The 25154-nt window shown below is 37.6% G+C and overlaps 1 protein-coding gene across 2 annotated transcripts in view; it reads right to left on the bottom strand.

The window, feature by feature from the left end:
• The window catches only part of ntrk2a (neurotrophic tyrosine kinase, receptor, type 2a), a 55964-nt gene extending 31800 nt beyond the window's left edge, over positions 1–24164 (bottom strand). The window contains exons 1-12 of one of the 2 annotated variants that reach the window (XM_016235275.1): positions 23549–24164; positions 22049–22123; positions 21892–21963; positions 21718–21786; positions 21189–21331; positions 17355–17491; positions 15717–15849; positions 13072–13371; positions 12939–12965; positions 12593–12604; positions 12468–12505; positions 9112–9211 (exon numbers count right to left, since the gene is read on the bottom strand). In XM_016235275.1, coding sequence (XP_016090761.1) covers positions 9112–9211; positions 12468–12505; positions 12593–12604; positions 12939–12965; positions 13072–13371; positions 15717–15849; positions 17355–17491; positions 21189–21331; positions 21718–21786; positions 21892–21963; positions 22049–22123; positions 23549–23754 — 1312 coding nt within the window. In that variant the 5' untranslated portion in view covers positions 23755–24164. The remainder of the gene's footprint in view (positions 1–9111; positions 9212–12467; positions 12506–12592; positions 12605–12938; positions 12966–13071; positions 13372–15716; positions 15850–17354; positions 17492–21188; positions 21332–21717; positions 21787–21891; positions 21964–22048; positions 22124–23548) is intronic. The other variant, XM_016235276.1, reaches the window with a different exon arrangement.
• Between the last annotated feature and the right edge of the window lie 990 nt (positions 24165–25154).

Here is a 25154-nt window from a genome sequence, read left to right as displayed (position 1 = left end):
GTCTTTACACATCAATGTATCGTCACGAGCAGCAGGGTTTAATTTGGTTTTGTTTATGTATGTTTTTTTGACTCTCAAAGCTGTGATTCCCATTCACTTCCATTATAAGACTGACAGTCTGCAACGGTGTGAGTTAAAAATCTTCGTTTGTGTTCTACTGAAGAAACAAAGTCACCTACATCTTGGATGCCCTGGGGGTAAGCAGATAAAAATCCAATTTTCATTTTTGGGTGAACTATCCCTTTAATGATGGATTTGTTTCTTACAAACATGCAGCTTTTTGCTTAAGATGTTAACTGGTGGACTGAAGTGGTGTGGATTACTTGTGGATTATTGTGATGTTTTTATCAGCTGTTTGGACTCTTATTCTGACGGCACCCATTCACTGCAGAGCATCCATTGGTGAACATGTGATGTAATGCTAAATTTCTTAAAATCTGATGAAGAAACAAACTCATCTACAGCTTGAATGCCTTCAGAGTACATTTTGAGCCAATTTCATTTTTGGGTGAACTATCCCTTTAAGAATATCCTCTATTTAATTGGTAAATCAGATTTCCTGCCTCAAGTGAAATGAATAACCTGAGTGTCATCTGATATTATTTTCGTAATAGTGTGTATACTAATAGGCCAACAAATATGCACAATCCAAAAATATATTAAAAGTGTTTTATCCGCATTTTTACCATAAACAAATATGAAAGGTAGAAGACGACGCTGTGTCCCGTACATATCAGTGTTTTGTTAAAATGAGCACACTGTCTCGTTTCGCACATATGCGTGTGTGTTTTCAGTGCGTGCAAATCTTTATGGTTCAGCTGTCATTTTGCTATCTGCTCATTAAATGTGTGAACAGGGTGAAAAAAGGCCCATCTGGCATGATTCATTTATGAACGACTCCATTTGGGTGCAATCTGTGCTTCTGTCTTAAAGCATCGCAGGTTCATTTGCCCACTGACACAGATTCTAGCAGCTTACAAACCCACCCAGTTATTCCACTCAGCAAAAGCACGAGACCAGATCACACCGTTCCCCACTGCTGCAGACCGGGTTAGATAGAGAACCATTCTTCTGCAGCAACCAATAAGAATCCGGCCTGTCTAAAACGAGCTATCTGATTGGCTAGATGACTTGGCAGCTGCAGGTGTGGTCGGCCACAAGTTCTTGGTCCAGTTCAGTCTGGTGTGACCAGAGTCATTCTTATCTCGCCACAACCTCGACGGGAACATTGTGAAATAAAACAAAACCTAAAAAGAAGCCAAAACAACACAACAGAACATAAAAAACACAACACAACATTAACATGATGAAACCAACAAATAAGACAGAGCAACACAATAAAACATAAAGAATCAAGAAAATATATAAAACATTGGCAGCTGAAATGTATAATAATAAATTAATTAATAAAAAAGGAAAAAGGAAAATATTTTAAAATATTATATATTTAAAAAGATGATTTCAAACTGTTCCAGATTTTTGGAATGCGTCATTATAATCAAACTGCTAGAATGTTATTAGTATCTAGTGGTAGAGTGGCAGACATATAGATGAGGGATATAGTTAGTAATCCTAGTGCTTTAGCATGAAAGAATGAAGTCATGAGCCAAAAAGCTGTTAAACTTAGTCAAGCACTATCCACACTCCAAATTCCAGCCTACATTTCTCAACATAGCACAAAACAGCTACCAACCTTAACAAGAGCTCGAATGCAACAGGCATTGACCATTTAGAATTATTATTATTATTATTATTAAAAGTGTTAATTATTTTGAACTAGCTTTTATTTTTATCTATTCATTTATTTTGTTTATATTTTTGTTTCCAAATGCAATGACTTCAGTTTTTTCTTTGTTTAACTGAAGAAGGTTCTCGCACATCCAACTGTTAATTGTTGATGATTTAAGGTGCTGTACTATTTCTTCCAAAATTTTGCTATCAATTGCTTCAAAAGCAGACATGGTAACTTCTTTTTGAAATTGTAATCGAATCTGTCTGACCTCTGCATAACTTAGGGATGTGCTAATTGCCTTTCTGATATTATTGATCTTTTCAGAAAAGAAGGAAGCAAACTCATTGCATTTGCTGTCGGAGAGCATTTCACTGGCAATCTGACTTGGGGGGTTTGTCAGTCTCTCAACAGTAGCAAAAAGAGTGCGAGTGTTGTTTAAGTTACTGTTTATAAGGTTTGAGAAGAATGACTGTCTAGCTTTGCCTAGTTCCACATTGAAAGTACGAAGGCTGTCTTTATATATGCTATAGTGGATTTCAAGTTTCGTCTTCCGCCACATCCGCTCAGCTTTTCTGCATTGTCTTTTCATACTCTGAACTGCTGTTGATTTTCTCCAAGCTGATTTCTGTCTGCCAGTCTTCTTGCTGACTTTCAAAGGAGCAATGTCATCAATAACATTCTTAACTTTTGAGTTAAAGGAATCAAGGAGAAGATCAACAGAGTCTGCAGAAATGCTTGGTGTTAAAGATATAGCCTCCATAAATAGCACACTAGTGTTCTCGTTAATGCATCTCTTCCTGACAGAGACAGACCTAAACTTAACAACTACCTTACTAACTATTAATAAGCAGCAAATTAGGAGTTTATTGAGGCAAAAGTCATAGTTAATGGTTTGTTAATAGCGAGAACTGGCCCTTAAAACAAAGTGTCTGTTTTTATTATTTTAAAATTTCTGTTGTTTTTTTATTTCTATTTAGCTTTAATTTATTTTATTTCCGTTTTAATCTTAGTAATTTTAGTACTTTGGCTTATTTTATTTCAGTTACTTGCCAAGGCAACATTTCTAATGTTTAATACTTTAAGTTTTTAAAAGTGTATTTCATTTATTTAATATTAGTTTGTTTATTTTTATAATTATTTTATTTCAGTTAACAACAACAATTGTTTAACAGTTATAATTTTAGTTTTAGTGGTAACCCTTTACAATAAGGTGGTTCATTAGTTAACGTTAATTAATGCATTAACTAATATTAACAATGAGCAATTGTTATTTTATTTTAGTATTTATTCATCTTTGTTAACGTTAATTAATAAAAGTACTACTCACTGCTAGTTCATGTTAGCTCAAGACCATTAAATAACATTAATAGATAAAACTTGATTTTAATATTTTTTTTTCATTGCTAGTAGTTTTCATTGTTAGTTCATGTTAACTAATGTTAACAACTGGAACAAACTTACTGTAAAGTGAACAAACCTTGAAAATACAGTTGCTTGTGGTTGACTAATTTAAATCTTAAAACTGTGTGTTGGGGAAGAGCACATAAATATTAATTACGTCACATAACATTTATGACATTTAAGTGGCCACTAGCTAGAGTACGCTTACCATGCTGAAACAGGCATAATTGTCCCTGGAGGGAGTTATAATGGTTACAATTTTATGGAGCAAACACTCAACATTAATAACAAAATGCTCCATGAGCCAGTTAAAACCAGGGGGAAAAAACTGAAACTGAACAAACTGATCTGTACTGAAAGGTACATCTTTTTCCCAGCCAGTTTTCAGATTTGACCTTATGTATCAACTTCATAAAAACAATGTTATGCTTTATTGGTGCATTTCGGTTGTACTACCCCAATGATCTCTAACCGGAGAGAAGACAGCACTGGATCTCTCAGTAATAAATACATCCTGAAGCAGACGAGGGTTTACAGAATAAACTTGCCTGTATGTGAAACTGGCATATTCATATTCATAGTGTTGCGTTTTCACCACACAATCCTTCTTATATACCTGCATTTACTGCTACAAATATATAACTGTAACACGTACATTTATGCGTGATGTGCATGTCACACAAGTGAATGTGTGTGTGTGTGTGTGTGTGTGTGATCTCAGCTAATGGTGATTCATGCTCTGTGAGAATGATTCATCGTTGGAACAGAGTAAATATGACGCTTGTAACTATGGCAACAGTGCATGTGGTGGGAAGGCAGGTCCACCCCCAGACAGCACTGGATCTCTCAGTAATAAATACATCCTGAAGCAGACGAGGGTTTACAGAATAAACTTGCCTGTATGTGAAACTGGCATATTCATATTCATAGTGTTGCGTTTTCACCACACAATCCTTCTTATATACCTGCATTTACTGCTACAAATATATAACTGTAACACGTACATTTATGCGTGATGTGCATGTCACACAAGTGAATGTGTGTGTGTGTGTGTGTGTGTGTGATCTCAGCTAATGGTGATTCATGCTCTGTGAGAATGATTCATCGTTGGAACAGAGTAACTATGACGCTTGTAACTATGGCAACAGTGCATGTGGTGGGAAGGCAGGTCCACCCCCAAGCTCTTCTCACACACACACACACACACATGCTTGAAGAGCCGATGCACTCTGAATGACAGACAGAAGTTGCCATTCAGTAATGACAGTTTTTATAGCGCTCAATCAGGGCTTATTCTGTTCGTCTTAAAGAGTTCAACAAAATGAGCCGTTTAACCCTTTCCTGACCAACATACCACTAGCAATATAATGACATTTGAAATGAATGAAAAATAATGAAAAAAGGCATATCATATATTACAGTGCCCGTTACACATAATACATGTTATTAATATAGTAATTATTAAAATGTATAATTACAAGCAGATCCACAAATGTAACTTTAGTTATATGTTGTAATTACTTAGTAACTACCATGTAATCACATAGTAATATGAATGCTAGGGGAATGTTATATGAATGCTAGGCAAACTAAATATAAGTTACAATCAATCGACAGCATTTGTGGCATAATGTTGATTACTCAAAAATAATTCTGACTCACTGCTTGTTTTCTTTAAAAAAATTAATGTTTACGTTTTGTTCAGGCACTTTGACTTCAGTGTTGTTGTTGTTGTTGTTAACAAAATTTATTTATTTATGCAATTGAAACAAATCTGAAATAAAAACTAAATATAAATATGAGATGGAAAAACTTAAATCTAAACAAAACTTGAACAATGGAAATGAACAGAAATAAGATGAAGAATTAAAAGTACTAAAGGTACAACTGCAATAAAAATGAAAGCTAAACAGAAATATTAAATCAAACTAATAAAAATGACAAAAGCGCATGAAAAATGATTTAAGCTAATACTATAATAAAAACTAAAAATATTAACATAAAAGGAAATTATTAAAAATGAAGTAAAATTAAATAATATAACAATAATACAAAAATAACACTGATTTTAATATTTATGGTCATTTGTAAAATTGGATTTAACTTTACAAAGAAATAAAATAATATAGTACATGCATTTTTAACACTAAAATCATGTTCACGTCCATAATGTTTACATGTTGTGAAGGCACTGCTAAAACCTTGGCAGAAATCGCTTTCATTGTAAATGTCTCATTATAACCTTTTTTTATTTAAACAATAGTGTGCATCTCATTTATCATCGCTAAATTGTGTTATTGAATGTGTATTGACATTATAAAGGCCATTGCCACCTTGCTCATCCCATAACGGTCATGCGCTTGAATGCTTGAATGCACTTGAATATTGAATGCTCTCTTCACAATAATGAAGCATCAGTGCGCTCAGAAACACTGTAATGTGACCTTGACCTGGATTTTTACTGTGCTACTGCACTCAATAAATCCAACATCCACTGCCTCATATAGATCAGTGACACTGAGTCATGGTAGTTTAAGATAATGTGAGCTTATTTATTTAGAACCTAAATAGTATATTTGTTTTACAGTAACAAGATTAATGATCTAGTATTTCGCGTTTCTTAAAGCAATGTTCTGTACTCAAAAGAAGGTAAGCTTTATCTATAGTAACTATCACAGAAACTCATTTTGACTCATGCTTCAGTTTGTAAAATCAAGAAAAAACTGCTTTTACAGTAATGCTCTAATAATGGAAGTCTATAAGGCAAGTGTATCAGATGCTTTAAACACAGAATTATGCAGCTTGTTTTTTTTTGGTTAAAGCACTTAAATGACTTCTTCTGTATGAAAATGTGTTAGCTTAGCTGTAAATTCATATTGTAGTGGTGTACATGCCAACACAATCTCATGGCAATTACTATTTTACATTTAAACAATTAGCATTTCATTTTTATGTTTTCATATAATCTACTCACACCCTAGTAACGGTTATGTTTTGTGGCAGACTTTCTAGTGGGAAAAGTTGGACTTGCTATTCTAGGTTACCAATAAAATTAATTCCGGCAACACTTCACGATAAAAAAACCATAAACCTTTCACATGTGGCTGGCTACATGTGAAAAACAGTGTGTTTTTAACTTTTTTCCGATGCAAAGCCTTGCCCTAAAGACTTCTATTATACAGTAAATACATTATTATAACATTATTACATATTATAACATGTTCTTGGTCAGTTAAAGTTGAGTTCAAAGTACTTTGAAGGAAGCGCCTGCAGGAACATTCCTATAAAAAGCTTCTCGTCTGACGGTGGAGAGAGGAGAATTGTGGAATAGTGATTGAGGTGCACCTTTAGTTTGTTAAGCAAAGTGCCACGAGTCCAGGACTGATGATACTTCTGACCTTGACAAGCTTTATTGATTTTTTTTTATTCGTCCAAACCAGAGAAAACTGATACCTGGCCTCTGAATCATTGATAAGCAGAAGGTTGCTGACTCTCTCTCTCTCTCTGCATCTTTGCAGACAGCCTCACTTCCTGAACCTGAGGGCTACAATTTCACCTCCTTCCATTCCCACTCCACTTCCTCTCATCTGTCTTTTCTATACACTACTGTGAGACACTGCATTTGTGTGTGCATCTACAGTGGAAACACACTGGAAATCTGGGATCAGAAATCTAGAACGTTTTCACTCAAAATGTGATTCTTATGATGTAATTTTAATGTAGAAAAATGCTAAATAGGAGCATTGAAAGCATGATTAGAACCAAAACAATATAGACATGTAGCACGAAACCTTCATATAGGTGAGTAATCATGTATTTCGTCCTTGTGGACAACCAAGGAGGCACTTTCACGCACTCAAGACCACAGTGTGCGAAAATAAGCCCCTCAGGATGTCTAACTCGACACTTCCTCTCAGAGAAACCACAAAAACAATCACACGCTCTCACTCAGACCAACTAACTATCAAGCTGTCAGGAGCCAAGACAAATGCAAACACTCGTTCAAGTGAAAAAAAAAGACCAGCCGGCTTAACGTTCAAGCGTCCAAACGAAAATCTGCTGCAGAGGTTAATTAGTAAATTACAGAGAATGTGCGGAGATTAATTGCTAACGCTTAATACTGCTCAGGGTTAGAGATTTGAACAAATCCCTAAAGATGTGCACACATTTAATGATGTTCGAGACTGCCCTCCTCCGAAAAACAACTTGTATGTGCAGACAGCTTATTATCAGCTATACTTACAGTACCCTGTTGTAAAAATAACGGCAGTGTCGTCATGAAACGACGTGTGACTGTCATTGCTGTCATCTGTCAACTGTGGATTCGTTTAAAGGGTTAGTTCACCCAAAAATGAAAATTAGCTTGTGTTTTACTCACCCCCGAAGCATCTTAGGTGTATATGACTTTCTTCTTTCAGACGAATCCAGTCGGAGTTATATTAAAAATTGTCCTGGCTATTCCAAGCTCTATCACTGCAGTCAGCGGGTGTTGCAGTTGAACAGTCCACAAGTCGTCAAATAAAGCGCGCGCATTCATAATAAAACGTGCCGCAGACGGCTCCGGGGGATGAATAAAGGCCCCCTGTAGCGAATCCATGTGTTTTTGTAAGAAAAATATCCATATTTCAAATATAATAAACACTTTTCTCTCACTTCATATGCAGAAGCCGTTCTGGCGGATGACGCAGCACGTATGTGCAGCACGCGCGCCTCTGAGATATGCTAGTCTCGCGAGTTTGTTTAATAGGAGCAAAGGAAGCAAAGTTTCCTTACTTTAGCAAAGGAAAACCAGTGTCTTCTTGGTCTATAGCAACGCTGACGTCTTATGTCATCCGCCGGAACGGCTTCAGTGTATGACAGTCAGCGGAAGTGAGAGAAAAGTGTTTATTACGTTTGAAATATGGATATTTTTCTCACAAAAACTCATGGATTCGCTACAGGAGGCCTTTATTCATCCCCCGGAGCCGTGTGAGACATGTTTTATTATGAATGTGTGAGCTTTATTTGATGACTTGTGGACTGTTCAACTGCAACACCGCTGACTGCAATGATAGAGCTTGGAATAGCCAGGACAATTTTTAATATAACTCCGACTGGATTCGTCTGAAAGAAGAAAGTCATATACACCTAAGATGCTTCGGGGGTGGGTAAAACACAGCCTAATTTAAATTTTTGGGTGAACTAACCCTTTAAATGCGATGTGTGGACTTTTTACACCGTCCCTTAACCACCATTATTCCTATTTCAAATTCACAAAATTTACTTTTAGCAATTGAACTTACAATTTCTGCCTGCTGGAGGATGAAATGGGCAAAAACTAATTCTTAGGTTTCTATTAAATTAGCGACCCAAGCCATATCTAGTGACCAGAAAATCCCAGAGACTCGTGATTGAGTTGTTTTGACTCAGGCTAGTAAGCAATCACCTAGCAACCACTCAAAACACCCTAGCAACCACAGAGATAGAACAGAAACTTCTCAGAGCACCTTAAGCACTGTACAGCAATGATTTGGCAACTAGCATTGCGACAGCAACAACTGCACTTTCATAATTTTCTCAAGAAAATGGATATATCTTCTAAACAAACACACTCAATGAAACATTCACCCCTCCAAAACACAATCCACATGTTTATTCCCTATGAGAAGTCATTTAGTCAAGACGCATGGCACAAACCATTGGCAGAGACAAATGAGAATGAACGAAAACACTTTAGTAGTCATCTATAGTTAATAAAGGTGATTCAATATTAGTGTGCACTTTAATATTCTTTATATGAGAAACACATGTTATAGTAGATTAGGTGTGCATTAGTAATTAGTAGAGCTCATTAGAGTAGAAGCACAGCCTTCCTTTAGCATTCCTCTTTATCACAAAAGAAAACCCACTTATTCTGCCCAGAACAATGCGTCTTTCCAGAGCTACAGTCCGTAATGAAGCTTTGGCAGAGTACGCGGGTAGAGCTGAGAGGTGCTTACCTTTGATTCCAAACTTTGAGTTCCGTCCAAACTTCAGAATGACGAGCATCAAGATGAAGCCTGTGAATGTGACCGCCGCAATTCCCACGACCACGTACACCTACAAGCAGAACGAAGAGTCTTCAACCAACATTCAAAGCTTCAAGCACATTTGGGAGAAAAACATGCACTCTGAGAATAAAAGACCTTTTCCTTAAGGCAATTTTCTCTTACACAAGTGATTTAGTTTATGGGTTTTCAGAGTTTACAGTGCTAAAAACTGATTGGGCATCTAGAGGTCACAAACATATGGCTTAACAAATACAATGTTTGTCATGAAAGTCTAGATGGCGCTGGCCAATAGGTTCTAACTCAATCTGATATAATCACATCTATTCACATGGAGCAGCTGATTGGTTTCTTTCGCATCAGCAGTCAATGAGCTGCTCAGCATTCAAATACTCGACTAATGCTTGCTGTAGCAGTTGCAGTGCGCTTCAGGACCCTCCGCCTCCCCAGCTCCACCTGTATAGATCTGCTACGGGGTGATTTAATGTATTTACTGTATATATGGGAGTTATTTCATGTGCAGCAGCAATATTTCTACATGCTCACAACAGCATGTCTGTGAATGTATAGGCAGTAGCAAGTCTCGAAGCAGATCTATTCCGCCAAGACCAAACACAATACAATAGGCATGTATATGCTACATGCTAAACTCAGAGAGTTGTCATGACAGAAATCTCTTTCTACGTTGTAAAAAAAAGCTACTTATTTTTCAGTTTACCAAATACAATAAGAAACTTAATTTTCTACATAAAAACCCATGTCAGACCAACAGAATTCCCCCAAATAGTCAAACACAGTTTCTGAATAAAGAATTTCATACTGCTGAAATGTTAAAGGTTTGTGAGTTCCCAGAATGCACTGCAGCATGAGTAAAGTAATATGAATAAATGCTGTTTGCTGACTTTATTTAAACATCTTGTTTTGTAATTATTGTTAGTTATTTGTTGTGTTGTAAAGAGCTCATCTTTCTACATTTGTTGATTGTCACCATTCTGGAGGTTTGTGCGACTATATATATATACAGTGGGTACGGAAAGTATTCAGACCCCCTTCAATTTTTCACTCTTTGTTATATTGCAGCCATTTGCTAAAATCATTTAAGTAATTTTTTTTTCCTCATTAATGTACACACAGCACCCCATATTGACAGAAAAACACAGAATTGTTGACATTTTTGCAGATTTATTAAAAAAGAAAAACTGAAATATCACATGGTCCTAAGTATTCAGACCCTTTGCTCAGTATTTAGTAGAAGCACCCTTTTGATCGAATACAGCCATGAGTCTTTTTGGGAAAGACCCAACAAGTTTTTCACACCTGGATTTAGGGATCCTCTGCCATTCCTCCTTGCAGAGCCTCTCCAGTTCTGTCAGGTTGGATAGTAAACGTTGGTGGACAGCCATTTTTAGGTCTCTCCAGAGATGCTCAATTGGGTTTAAGTCAGGGCTCTGGCTGGCCCATTCAAGAACAGTCACAGAGTTGTTGTGAAGCCACTCCTTCATTATTTTAGCTGTGTGCTTAGGGTCATTGTCTTGTTGGAAGATAAACCTTCGGCCCAGTCTGAGGTCCTGAGCACTCTGGAGAAAGTTTTCGTCCAGGATAACCCTGTACTTGGCCGCATTCATCTTTCCCTCGATTGCAACCAGTCGTCCTGTCCCTGCAGCTGAAAAACACCCCCACAGCATGATGCTGCCACCACCATGCTTCACTGTTGGGACTGTATTGGACAGGTGATGAGCAGTGCCTGGTTTTCTCCACACATACCGCTTAGAATTAAGGCCAAAAAGTTCTATCTGGGTCTCATCAGACCAGAGAATCTTATTCAGGTGTTTTTTAGCAAACTCCATGCAGGCTTTCATGTGTCTTGCACTGAGGAGAGGCTTCCGTCGGGCCACTCTGCCATAAAGCCCCGACTGGTGGAGGGCTGCAGTGATGGTTGTCCAATACAGTCTCAACAGTGAAGCATGGTGGTGGCAGCATCATGTTGTGGGGGTGTTTTTCAGCTGCAGGGACAGGACGACTGGTTGCAATCGAGGGAAAGATGAATGCGGCCAAGTACAGGGATATATTGGACGAAAACCTTCTCCAGAGTGCTCAGGACCTCAGACTGGGCCTAAGGTTTACCTTCCAACAAGACAATGACCTTAAGCACACAGCTAAAATAATGAAGGAGTGGCTTCACAACAACTCTGTGACTGTTCTTGAATGGCCCAGCCAGAGCCCTGACTTAAACCCAATTGAGCATCTCTGGAGAGACCTAAAAATGGCTGTCCACCAACGTTTACCATCTAACCTGACAGAACTGGAGAGGATCTGCAAGGAGGAATGGCAGAGGATCCCCAAATCCAGGTGTGAAAAACTTGTTGCATCTTTCCCAAAAAGACTCATGGCTGTATTCGATCAAAAGGGTGCTTCTACTAAATACTGAGCAAAGGGTCTGAATACTTAGAACCATGTGATATTTCAGTTTTTCTTTTTTAATAAATCTGCAAAAATGTCAACAATTCTGTGTTTTTCTGTCAATATGGGGTGCTGTGTGTACATTAATGAGGAAAAAAATGAACTTAAATGATTTTAGCAAATGGCTGCAATATAACAAAGAGTGAAAAATTTAAGGGGGTCTGAATACTTTCCGTACCCACTGTATATACACACACACACACACACACAGAAATTAAAACAATAAATCAACTTATTGTGTTACTAACTGAAAATTTGCTGAACAACTACTTAAATTAGGCATTTTTTTATTTTGTGAACGAAATAAATTCAAATTGACAAAACAATGTAGGGTCGCTTAGTATAATCATTAAGACAACATTGAGAAGACTGAAAAATCTGAATGCATCATGTTGCCTTGCCTTTTAATTTTATGATCCATTTTTATAAGTGTGATGTAATGAAATGTATTAAAAGCTCAGATTGTGAATTTTGATGAAATACATTTGAAGCTGTTGTAAAACGATGATTAAACGTACTCCACTGAACACACGTTTTATATCAATGTGGCTAGACGCTCCATTGTTTGCCAAACACAAACAGGACTTTAATCCAATTATTAATATTAATAAAAGAAACTATTTAAACGCATCAGTGTCATTTGTCATATTGCTGTCATTTTATAAGAGGAATGAGCTACTTGAGAGTGTGTGTAATAATGATTTTGCCCCGGTTTATGGGTTTTAGGCACTCCACTTTGTATTGTGTATAAAATCATACTACATACAAACGTAACAGACATGTTATATTATTATTTTGACGCAAGAAAAACTCAACAGAAACTACACAAATAACAGAATTTTACTCACAGCGACTTTGCCCTCAGGCGGTCCAAGAGGAGTGTCATCTGTTAGTACGAGAGGAAACACTAAGATACATGTGCTTTTAGACTACAGATCTATAATGTGCATGTTCATGTGTGTTTTGTTCATACCTGTAGTGGGATCTCACACACAAAAAGAGAAACAGAAGAAGAAGAAACATTTTAATGACTTATTCTTGTAATGAAGACTTAATAACATTATAATAATACATGTATTACTTAATAAATGACTAACTATGGAAGGCTAACGCAAAAATCTACATTTTGTTAACAACATCTAACTTGATTAAAACCCATATGCCTTTTTTTTTTTTTTTCGTGGAACACAAGAAATAAGTCTTATGGGTTTAAAATGGCAAATAAATGATATCAAAATCTAAATTTTTGGTCAACTATGACTATGATGATTACTGACATTATTCTATAATTTGATGATGAACTCTTAAAAGAGACTCACCATAATACAGTGGATCAGTAACTGATTCTAATGGATAAGCATGGAAAAGGAAACAAACAATGCAACTTTTCAGACACTGTAGTCACATTTACTGTAATTGTTTTGATTTGGTTGCATGCAAATTTCAGCTTACCGTTCCAAGGCTCGTGCATGAAATGCGCAAATACTGCCTTGCGGTCCTCTCCGTATGTATTACTGGCCACCAGTGAGTATTTTCCATTGTTGATGTGTGTGGGACTGTCCAGGTGTAAGCACCCGTGGTACCCGCCCTCTGAGTAATCGTGGACCATGGTGCGGATAAAGGGACCCTCCTCCACGGGTTTGCCGTTTAATAACCAGCTCAGTTTAGGCTCTGGGTTGCCCGACACGCTGAAGGGAATGCACCAGTGGTGGTCTGAGACTGCATCCATCAGCTTGCTGATTACAGGTGGAACTGGCATCCCAAATAAATGGCACAGATAAACACACAGAATAAATGGCATACAAGCATTAATAATAGTAAAGCAATAATGCATTTCAATAAGAAGTATTCAACTTGAATACGTGAAATGCATTATTTGAGGAACTTCTTGTTGCTAATGAATTGATTAAAATTAATATAACAGGATTTTTAGCTCTATTCAAGTAAAATAAATGAATAATAAAATAATAAATAAAATAAAAATACAGTCCGCTCAGAACATTTACTGAAAATAAGCTGCAAAAATGCCCCAAAAAGACTGCACAATTTTACATATCATCAACAACAGTCTTATAAAAGTACAAATTGTCCTGACAAAATTCTGAATTTTTGCTTAATGAAACTCGAAAAATGAAAGAATGTGGATTTACACAACTGTTCAAAGTCGTAAGATAGATTTCTTTATGTATTTATTAATTTAAAATAAATTAATACTAATCAAGGATGCATTAAATTGATCAAAAGTGACAGTAAAGATATTTATAATGTTGTAAAAAGTTTTAAATTTCAAATATATTTTGTTCTTTTTATCTATCTATTCATCAAAGAATCCTGGAAAAAAAACATATCATGGTTTCCACAAAAATATTAAACTGTTTTCACTTATAATAATCATGTTTCCTGAGCACCATCAGCATATTAGAATGATTTCTGAAGGATCAAGTGATACTGAAGACTGGAGTAATGCTGCTGAAAATTCAGCTTTGATCACAGAAATAAATTACATTTTATAATAATACTGTCAGGGTTATGGACCTGTCTGGTTGTGTTTTCCCTCCCCATGTGCTCTCCGTGACCTAGTTTTCCCGTGTGTTTGATTTAAAATAAATTAGTTTTATGCCCAGAGTTTAGCCCAGAGAGGGTTCCAGTCCCCGAGTTTAGCCCAGAGAGGGCTCAGCACTGCGCGACTGCCATCCTCCAGCGTCGCCGTGGCTGGAATATCCCTTGACTCTGCCTCCAGCCTCTAAACCCCAGACTCTGCCTTGGCCTGTTGACCCGTCGGCTCCACCATGTCTCCTAGCTCCCTCCTTTCCGCCGTGGCCCAGCAGTCCACTAGCTCAGCCGGGCTCCCTCGTCCCTCCAGCTCCGCCTTGGTCTGGCATCAACCATCCTGCGCCTCGGGACTCCACTCCTCCGGCTGCGCCTTCGTCCCTCCGGCTCCGTCAGGCTCCTTCATCCCTTCGGCTCCTCCTCCTCAGTCAGGATCCACGCTTACATGTCAGTCGCCGGCGCCATCTGCTTCGCCTTGGCCCTCCGGATCCTCTCCCGATCCTCCCTCCATCGTCACCTCCCTGGACTCTGTCTGCCGGCCCCCTCCCGGGTGCCCGTCCTCCTCCCAAGCCTCCTCCCAGGTTACCTCCCGTACCCGATATGTCAGGGTTATGGACCTGTCTTATTGTGTTTTCCCTCTCCATGTGCTCTCCGTGACCTAGTTTTCCGATGTGTTTGATTGCTCCCAGGTGTGTGTTGTCAATTACCCCATGTACTTAAGGTCCTGTCTGTGCTTTCTGAGTTTGTCCGGTATTGAATGTACGTCTTACCCCGCTACGTGTGTGTTCCCGGGACTCCACTCCTCCGGCTGCGCCTTCGTCCCTCCGGCTCCGTCAGGCTCCTTCATCCCTTCGGCTCCTCCTCCTCAGTCAGGATCCACGCTTACATGTCAGTCGCCGGCGCCATCTGCTTCGCCTTGGCCCTCCGGATCCTCTCCCGATCCTCCCTCCATCGTCACCTCCCTGGACTCTGTCTGCCGGCCCCCTCCCGGGTGCCCGTCCTCCTCCCAAGCCTCCTCCCAGGTTACCTCCCGTACCCGATATGTCAGGGTTATGGACCTGTCTTATTGTGTTTTCCCTCCCCATGTGCTCTCCGTGACCTAGTTTTCCGATGTGTTTGATTGCTCCCAGGTGTGTGTTGTCAATTACCCCATGTACTTAAGGTCCTGTCTGTGCTTTCTGAGTTTGTCCGGTTTGAATGTTCGTCTTACCCCGCTACGTGTGTGTTCCGGGTTTCATTGGATGTTAATTAAAGTCAGTTTGTTTGAAGTCTACTCCACGTCTCCTCGTTCCTCGCTCCGTGCTCCTCACAGTAGCGAATTGTGACAAATACTCGTATGGAAAACAATTATTTTAAATCGCAATATTTCATGATATTCCAGTTTTTACTGTATTTTTAATCAAACAAATGCAGCCTTGGTGAACATAAGAGACCTCTTTTAAAAACAATAAGTGTGTATAAAAAAAATTATCAAATGTATAAATGTGATTTCCCGTATAAATGAGTAGTTATGCCAGTCTTATGCAATAATTCTCTTGGTAACTTACACAATATGTCCAGATCCACAGAGGCCTCAGCCTCTCCCACCATGTTTTCAGACCTGCAGGTCATTTTGCATCCGTTGTCCAGGGAAGAGACATTCACGAGTCTAAACTCTGACATCTGACCTGAGCGCTCCTGCTGCGGGTGTGAGTTACAGCAATGTCAATCTCATTTCTATTTAAAGCCTACATGCAATTCAACTCCTCCCTATTTACAGAATTCTTATAGCCTTATTGTGCACAATTCATTTTTGCATGCTACTCCAAAGAAAAAAATACTTGTCTATAATCAAAATGCAATCATTTGCTACTCCTCTGAAATTACTTTCTTTTTCCGTTGGCGTCACTTAGGCGGACGACCATTTGGATGATGTTAACCAACAGCTATTCACGCATTGTTGTTTTTGTGAATATCCTGTTACGCCACATTAAGAGAATGGTTTGCAAATGACTGTTTACTGTATATTAACTTTAAGGTTTTTGTGCCCTGTTCCATAAATCAAAGCCTTAAAATCTGTTAAAATCAACAAAAATGCCATATTTCACTTATTATAAATGTGATAAAATAATTACAAGCTATCTTCTCAGTTAAACTCTAAAGCAAATGTCACATAATAAGAAAGGCATTAACAATGCATAACTTTCACAATGAATCATCAAAATGTTTAAAGGCTGAAAAAAGCTAGTTCCCTAATGATACACTCAGAAACCTTGTCAAAATGTCATTGCAAGTATGCTGACTACCTCTTGCAGCAAATCTGGCAAGACATCGCAAACTTATTTCTGCTATATTCATTTGTTGTAGAGAAAATAAATTGTGTGGCTATCCACGGTCTGTATGGAAGCTTGTTTCTGCCATTTTATCCCACAGTTCAGACTTTTTCAGAAGTTTATGTCTCACAATCTTTTATTTTCATTTTGTTTTTGCTTCTGACATGGAATAAAACATGTAAAAAGATAGTTGCAACATTTACATCTCACAGTTCTGCCTTTATTCCTCAGAATTGTGAGAAATTCTAAAGAAAAAAGTTGGAACTACGAGAAAATAAGTCAGAATTTTGAGATATAAATTCAGAACCGCAAGAAAAAATTCTGAATTGTGCGATATAAACTCCCAGTTTGGATTTAAAAAAAATGATACTAGATATAAGGTAAGTGGTTGCAATCAATTTATTTTAGCTACATTTAAATAAACAAATTTAGTTGACTACTTTCAGCTAAATGTGTTTATTTAAATGTAGCTAAAATAAATTGATTGCAACCACTTACCGTAAAAAAATTAGTAAATTCAATGAATCGTATTTTCAGTGTGATAGATATAAACTCAGAACCTCTTTTTTTTTTTTTTTTCGCAATTCTGACTTTTCTTCTCTGAATTCTGAATTGACATCTCGCAATTATGTTTTTTTTTTGTTTGTTTTTTTGCGATGGAATAAAAAAATGACAGAAGTAACTGCAACTTTTTCTCTCACAATTTATTATATTTATAATATTTATTAGCTTATATCTCCCAATTAAGATTTTTTTTTCTCAGAATTGAAATCAGGAGAATCAGAATGGGAAAAAAAATGCAAGAGCCACTTAAAATGACAACTTAATTGTCAATTTGAAACTTTGTAGATCTGAGATGAGGGTTAGATTTACCTCGTACGCTGAATTTAATTTGCAGGTGGTCCAGTTCAGAGTCGGTGTGGGCGTTCCTGAGGTGTTGCACACCAGCGTCACGTTTAACCCGTTCCGCATGGTCACTTTAGTGGGTTTCAGAGTCACAGTGGGGAGAACTAGAAAGAAAACACACCACAAACCAGTTCATACACTAACTAACAATCAAGAAGAAAAAATCTCGTTCTTAATAACTACCATTGTCTCATTGGTTTTATTTAAAAATATCTAAAGGTCCTCAATACATATGTGGTTTGAAATCAATTAAAATCAGATTTTTCGGAAGTAGTTTTTGTTTGCCATTCAGGACATAATGTGCATGGAATGACATAAATGGCACATTATTATGCATATCTGCATATGTGTCTGATGGGTTGTTGTATTTCTTGGCCTCACGCTGTTGATTACATCCTTACTACAGCAAACATGCAAATATACACCATAAATATACATATACCGGATATTGACCGGACTGCCTGAACAAACAGATCTGATCTATCTGTACATAACAGTATATTATATTGTTTTGAATGACTATATTTAAAGTGACACTGAGATATGTATTTGATATTTTAGCTCAGAAACGGAATCGCTTGAATTTTTTAAACATCTTACATCATTTTTGTGATCTATGCATATTCAGAATCTGTCTGTATTATATTTCATTATATTATATTGTTTTGAAAGAATTACAGAAATCTCTGATTTTATTTCTTATTTTCAGGGTATATTTAAAGTGACACTGACATTTGGTCTTTTAGTTCAGAAATGTAATCCCTTTTAAAGAAATCTAATGAAAGCAAATTAATTTCGACATAAATACATTTGACATTTTCTTTGCAAATCATTTGACAAACTGTTAAAAAAAATCCTTTTTGTGATTTATATTCAGAATCAAGCTGTATTATATTATATTAATGATATTATGTTATATTATTATATTAGTAAAAGACTTTTAAATTGTGTTCTAATTTTATTTCTTATTTAGACTGACACTGAAGTGTACAAAATTCATATTTTTTCATAATTCATATTTTAGCTCAGAAGTCAGATCTCTTGTGCTTCTCCGCCTGCATCACAGGAATGCCGTTCTCGCGGGAGCTCCCGCTAAATTCAAGGCCAAAGAGTGCAGACAGCTCTGACCGGCTCTGTCATGAACAGACAGCCAAATCAGATCTCTATCTCTAGCTGCTCCTAGGCTGCGACAACTGACACCCTTATCACCGCGTCCCACGGCATCGCTTGCTTCTGCAGGAAACTGCAGGTCACGCAGCTTTGATCATTTCATAAGAATCATGTATGGTTTCTTATTATCTTAATCTTGGAGTGATTCTGTAACATCCATCACACACAGCACAGACCTTCAGCCTGTTCAGACCAGACAAACCGTTTTCACTCAGCAACTCTTTATCCTATAGGAATAGTTCACCCAAAAATTAAAATCTGATGAAAATATACCCTAAAAAAGTTTTATTTGTAAAACAATTTTCACTCGGAAATAAGAAAATGTTTTTGCTAGTAAATTTCACAAAGAAACTGCAAGTAATTGAATTAAATGTGAAATTCTAAAGTACTTTGTATAAAGACTGGAATATTTTTTTGTAAAATATATTCCAATAATCCTTGTTTTATTTACAACTTCGAACCTTTACCTCCAGGCCATCCAAGATGTAGATGAGTTTGTGTCTTTATTGGAACAGATTTGGAGAAATGTAGCATTACATCACTTGCTCACCAATGAATGGGATGGGTACCGTCAGAACAAGAGTCCAAACAGCTGATAAAAACATCACCAATGGATGCTCTGCAGTGAATGGGTGCCATCAGAACGAGTGTCCAAACAGCTAATAAAAATATCACCAATGGATCCTCTGCAGTGAATGGGTGCCGTCAGAACGAGAGTCCAAACAGCTGATAAAAACATCACCAATGGATGCTCTGCAGTGAATGGGTGCCATCAGAACGAGAGTCCAAACAGCTGATAAAAACATCACCAATGGATGCTCTGCAGTGAATGGGTGCCGTCAGAATGAGAGTCCAAACAGCTGATAAAAACATCCATTTCTACAGCTGTTTGGACTCTTATTCTGACGGCACCCATTCACTGCAGAGCATCTATTGGTGAGCAAGTAATGGAATGCTACATTTCTCCAAATCTGTTCCTTTAAAGGGATAGTTCACCAAAAAAAATAAAATTCTGTCATCTTTTTTCTAGTTTAAACCACACTGGCAAAAAATATCTCATCTAGTCCCTCTAGATGGTAAATTGAAACGATTCACTGCAGCAGCTCATTTTCTTTCATGGCACAAAAAACAAAACAAAAAAGCAAAAGAAAGACAGCGATTGGCCACAGGCCAGCAGACGCTCAGTGCTAAATGTCTCAGTGTTTTTGCATTCTGGGGATCCCCCCGTCTGTCTCTATTTTTCCCTTTTCCTCCCTCGCTCTCTTGTCCTCTCTTCCTCCCTCGAGGGCCTTCTGCTGTGGTATTGCTTAAAATAGGCCTGGCTGGAGGCTGATCTTTGGATCAATAATTATCCGCGTCTCAAGCCGCAGTCATAAAACTACAGCCTGGACAAATCACATCTTACCAAACAAACTAAACTTCAGTCTTAAATATTAGATGTGTAAAATCATAACAAGCTTCCTTTAAAATATGCTGATTCTTAGTTCTCCCGGCCATAGTACATTGTTCTGTTAAGTCTTTCTAGTCAGTTGCTTCATCACTGAAATGCATCTAGTTGACAACTAGTTTTGACAGATTCAATTCATGGTATAGCTTGAACAGTGTTGGTATTATTAAAAAGGTAAATTATCTAAAAAGAATTAGAAATGTTGCCTTGGCATCTAACTGAAATAAAATAAGTTTAAATAAAAATAAACTTAAAATAAATAAAACCTAATATAAAATAAATAAATATTTTTAAATAACACAACTGACAAAGCACATACAAAAACGAAATAAAAACTAAATATCTACAAATAAATAATAAAAATAAAATGGTAACACTAGGGACCAATTCTCACTATTAACTAGTTGCTTATTAGCATGCCTATTATTAACATATTGGCTGTTTAGTAGTGCTTATAAAGCACATATTCTGCATGAGAATATTCTACATCCCTAACCCTACCCAATACTGAAACTTAACAACTACCTTACTAACTATTAATAAGCAGCAAATTAGGAGTTTATTGAATCAAAAGTTGTAGTTATTGGTTTGTTATTCGTGAGAATTGGCCCTTAAAATAAAATAAATATTAAAATAACACCGATAAACACACATGAAACCCTCATATATATGTAAAAGATACATAAATATGTTTATTATTATTATTTAACTCTTTCCCTCAGGTCTATTTCAAGTGTGATTGTTTGTTTGTTTTTCACCAAAACGGACACAATTGAATTTTTCCTGACTATTTTTGACCCTCTCTCACCTTTTCAAATTAAACACAGCATTTGCTGCGGTCATTTAAAAGTGTGAATGTAATGCACGTCACTGTGAAATAGGATACAACACTGCGCTGCACTTGTTTACAAGCTATGGGTTAATGCTGGTTCCAGTAATGTTGGTTACAATATCTATAGAGCTTTGTAACAGGCTCACAAAACAATCTGTGGTGCAATTTGCTGTAAACACTGTTAAATGATCTGAAATGATCAGGGGTCTTGTTAAAACTAAACTTCAGGATCCTTCAGAACTATATACAGAGCAACAGCACTAGAAATTACAAGGTTTGACACAACATTTGCTCATGTTACTCATTTATCTTTAGTTAAGGGGCCTCTATCTTTATCTTTTCTTTCTCATACCACAGTTCGGCAGTGTGAGTGTAGACAGCGCTGTCCTCTTTCCTCCCTCCTCCACACACAGCAGGTCCTCGGCCTCCTCTCCTCTCCACTGCTTCAGCCACACGTTTTCACATATGCACTGCAAAGGATTGCCTGCCAGCAACCTGCAACACACAAAGACACGCGTTTAGCATGACAGTGAAGCATGCAGTACAAAAACACTCACCAAGAGCACAAATAACTCTACATGTAACCTGATAGCACTACATTATCATCAGCATATATCATTACAGTGTACATGAATACATTCCGATTTCTCGGGCGATATTTTTGAGAATGTCAGTAGTACTATTGATTGCAAAAATTCCCAAATTGATCAACAACCTTGCAAATGCAATCAAATATTTTTGAATTTTTATGTAAAATAAATGTTTAATAGTATATTGTGTGCAAGCATTATTTGCTGCATTCATTGTTTTTCTATTAGCAAAAACAAAGCCAACCAAAAATAACCACATTCTGTAATATATCTTCAATAAAAGAGACTCACAGGTATGAAATGTTTAAATGGCGAAACGTCCTCCAGGATAGATTAGACAGAATATTCTCTTTGAGATTCCTGTAAAAGAACACAACGATCAGCACTGACAAAAGCATGTAACAAAACATATTCAATTTGATTCAACTTTTTTTTATCCAGCTTCGCCACAACCAAAACACTCACATATATTGTAGTTTGGGGTTGCTCTGAAAGGCCTGCCTGGAAATATATGCCAGCCTGGTGTTTGTTACAGTTCTGCAGGACAACACAAGCACGGATGTCAGAAATGTCCATCTCACGACGTAAAGAACGTAAAAGCTGTTCCACGTTTTATACTCACAAGTTTCTGAGGTTGCGATACGAGTCGAGATCTTTTTCATTAATGGATTTGAAGCCGCTTTGATTTGCAATGTATCTGTAAGCAGCAACAAGAACAATCTCGCTAAAAGAGTCTCCGAGGGTAAATTCCAACACACAAAAAATACTTCATCTTTTAATTGAATTAATTCATTATTTGATCCATGGTGTGTAGTAAACAATCTAAATCATTTTGGTAACACTTTACAGTAAGGTTCCACAAGTTAATGTTAGGTCATGCATTAACTAACATGAATGAACAATACATTTATTACAGTATCTTTGTTAATGTTACAGTCATTGTTAGTTCATGCTAATCCACAGTGCATTAACTAATGTTAACAAGCACAACTATTGATTTTAACAACGTAGTAAATGCTGAAACTAACATTAACTTAGATTAATAAATTATGTAGTAAGTATTGTTCATTCTTACTTCATGGTAACTAAAGCAGTTAACTAATGAACATTATGTATAATACATTAAGTCATGTTTTTAAAGATAGAAGTGTAACAATGTTCCTGTTCTGCTGGCCAAAATTTAAACAAATGCACTTAAGCTCTAGTGTGATTTAAACAGCAACTGATTTCAAAATACCTAATTAAAGTCAATCAAAATGACAGACTGATTCATAGCTTTTGTGTAAAACAGTCAACATAAGAGAAGCAGCACTGCAGCAGTTATAATTGAGTAATAATTAAGTGCACTTATAAATGTGACCCTGGACAACACAACTAGTCATAATGGTCAGGTTTTTTAATTTATTTATGCATTATCTGAAAGCTGAATAAATAAGCTTTCCATTTATGTATTTGTTTGGATAGGACAGGGGTGTCCAAACTGGGTCCTGGAGGGCCGGTGTCCTGAAGAGTTTAGCTCCAACCCCAATTAAACACACCTGAACCAGCTAATCAAGCTCTTACTAGGCATACTAGAAACTTAAAGGAAAGTGTGTTGAGGCAAGTTGGAGCTAACTTGGAGTTGCAGGACACCGGCCCTCCAAGACCGAGTTTGCGCACCCCTGGGATAGGATAATATTTGGCCGAGGTACAACTATTTGAAAATTTGGAATCTGAGGGTGCAAAAAAATCTAAATATTGAGAAAATCGCCTTTAAAGTTGTCCAAATGAAGTTCTCAGCAATGCATATTACTAATCAGAAATTAAGTTTTGATATATTTACGGTAGGACATTTACTAAATATCTTCATGGAACATGATCTTTACTTAATATCCTAATGATTTTGGTATAAAACAGAAAAATCGATCATTTTGACCCATACAATGTATTGTTGGCTATTGCTACAAATATACCCGTGCTACTTATGACTGCTTTTGTGCTCCAGGGTCACATACTTTGGCACAATAGCCTAATTCAAGTCCGATAACCGGATACATCATAGAAATCAAGCAATTGCGCACAAAGCAGTTAATTGAATGACACAACATGCATCATCTTCTGTGACCTCTTCTTCACAGCTTACATGTCTGTGATGTTCTCCATCTCTGCCTCGGACTGTAGCATGGGAAAAGCCATAATGCTGCGCTCCGCATCCACGCACGAGATCCGCGCGCCGGTGCATGTGCACAGCTCCGGACAAGCGGCACCGGGCCTCCAGAGCGCGAGCAGCATCAGAACCCAACAGGACCCCCAGCCCGCCATGCCGAAGCCCCCCGACAGCAGGCTCATCCCTGGGTCCTCGCCTCCAGATTTAAGACCCCTGCAATCCAACGCGCGGAGAGAGCGCAAAACACACGCGCCCGCGTCGACCTTGTCTCGCGTTTCTGTCTACGTGAAGTGTCTGTATTCCTCTCCTCCTCTCGTCTGCGTTTACCTCGCTCTGCCTAGGATGAATGACCGAGATGCTGGCGTTAAATGACGCGTCCGTTGAGCTCACATAAGACGCGCTCTTGGGAAGCGCGAGTGCTGGAGTGAGGGAGCGCGATCGCTGGATGATGCGCAGCGCGTCTGCGGGGAGGAGACGAGGAGAGGAGATCATTCAAACGCTTTATTGATTATTGACAACGTGTAGCAGCATCCTTACACCCATCGAGACTTAAGACCTTAAGGCGCATGAATTATGGATAATTCGCATGCTGTGGTTTCGTTATCAGCGTAAATCGGGGTTGTCGTTTCATCTTCTTACAAGCGTGTTTCTCAGATTATGGTAATGCCAGTCACTAACGAGCGAAGCGCTAGCCGGGTGTAGTTTACGCACAGCACTAGTCGTGTTTCGTTCGTGGATGAATCGTTTTTAATGAATGTTTAAATGAACGAATTGTTCTCGTGTCTTCTGTGCACTGACTCATAGTTCTCTTTCTCTTCGCAGCGCGTCTTCTGAAGCACGAGCAAATTCGAGTGCGAGTCTATGGCGTTCAGTCTGGTTCACAACAAGGGAAAAACATAATGGGGTGGAAGAATTATGTGCAAAAACGACTGTAAATTAAAATGGCGCAAGAGCGTTACTGGAATTCATAATGGATTTTAGTTAGGCTACTAACTGTTTTATTAGGCCTATTACTACTACTACTACTAGGCTAATAATAATAACATTATTATTTTATTTAGGCCTATATCTTTTTTATTATTTTATATATAGCTTGATAAAAGTCATTTAGGCCTACAAAAATGATATATGACAGCAGGTCTAGATACGCTATCTCAAGACCAATTTGCACTATTTTACGACTCATTCAGTTTAGTACGATTTGTCTAGACCCCAGTGACAGGTTTAGGGACGGTGTTAGGCGTTGGTCATTCGTACGAATTCATACGAATTGGGGAACTCGTCAAATCTACATAAAATTTGGCAAAAATCGTACCAGATCGTACGAGTGACTATTTAGGCACCTCGTAAATAATTTATGTATGAATTGTCGTGAGATCGGGCAGATATCGGGCATCAGCGGAGGCATCGGCGCTTCAAACCGGGGTAGACTATTTATTTATTTATTTATTTTAAAGGGGATAGTTAAAGTTCACCCAAAAGATGAAAATGTTATCATCAATTACTCATCCTCATGTTGTTCCAAATAGTTGCTGGTAGACAGTGACTTCCATAATATGATATATATATATATGTGTGTATA

This window comes from Sinocyclocheilus grahami, unplaced genomic scaffold (genome assembly GCF_001515645.1).
Source record: "Sinocyclocheilus grahami isolate Dianchi unplaced genomic scaffold, SAMN03320097.WGS_v1.1 scaffold465.1, whole genome shotgun sequence".
NCBI classification, from domain to species: Eukaryota; Metazoa; Chordata; class Actinopteri; order Cypriniformes; family Cyprinidae; genus Sinocyclocheilus; species Sinocyclocheilus grahami.
Note: the sequence above shows the minus strand (reverse complement) of the source record. Positions and strands in the feature narration are given on the sequence as shown.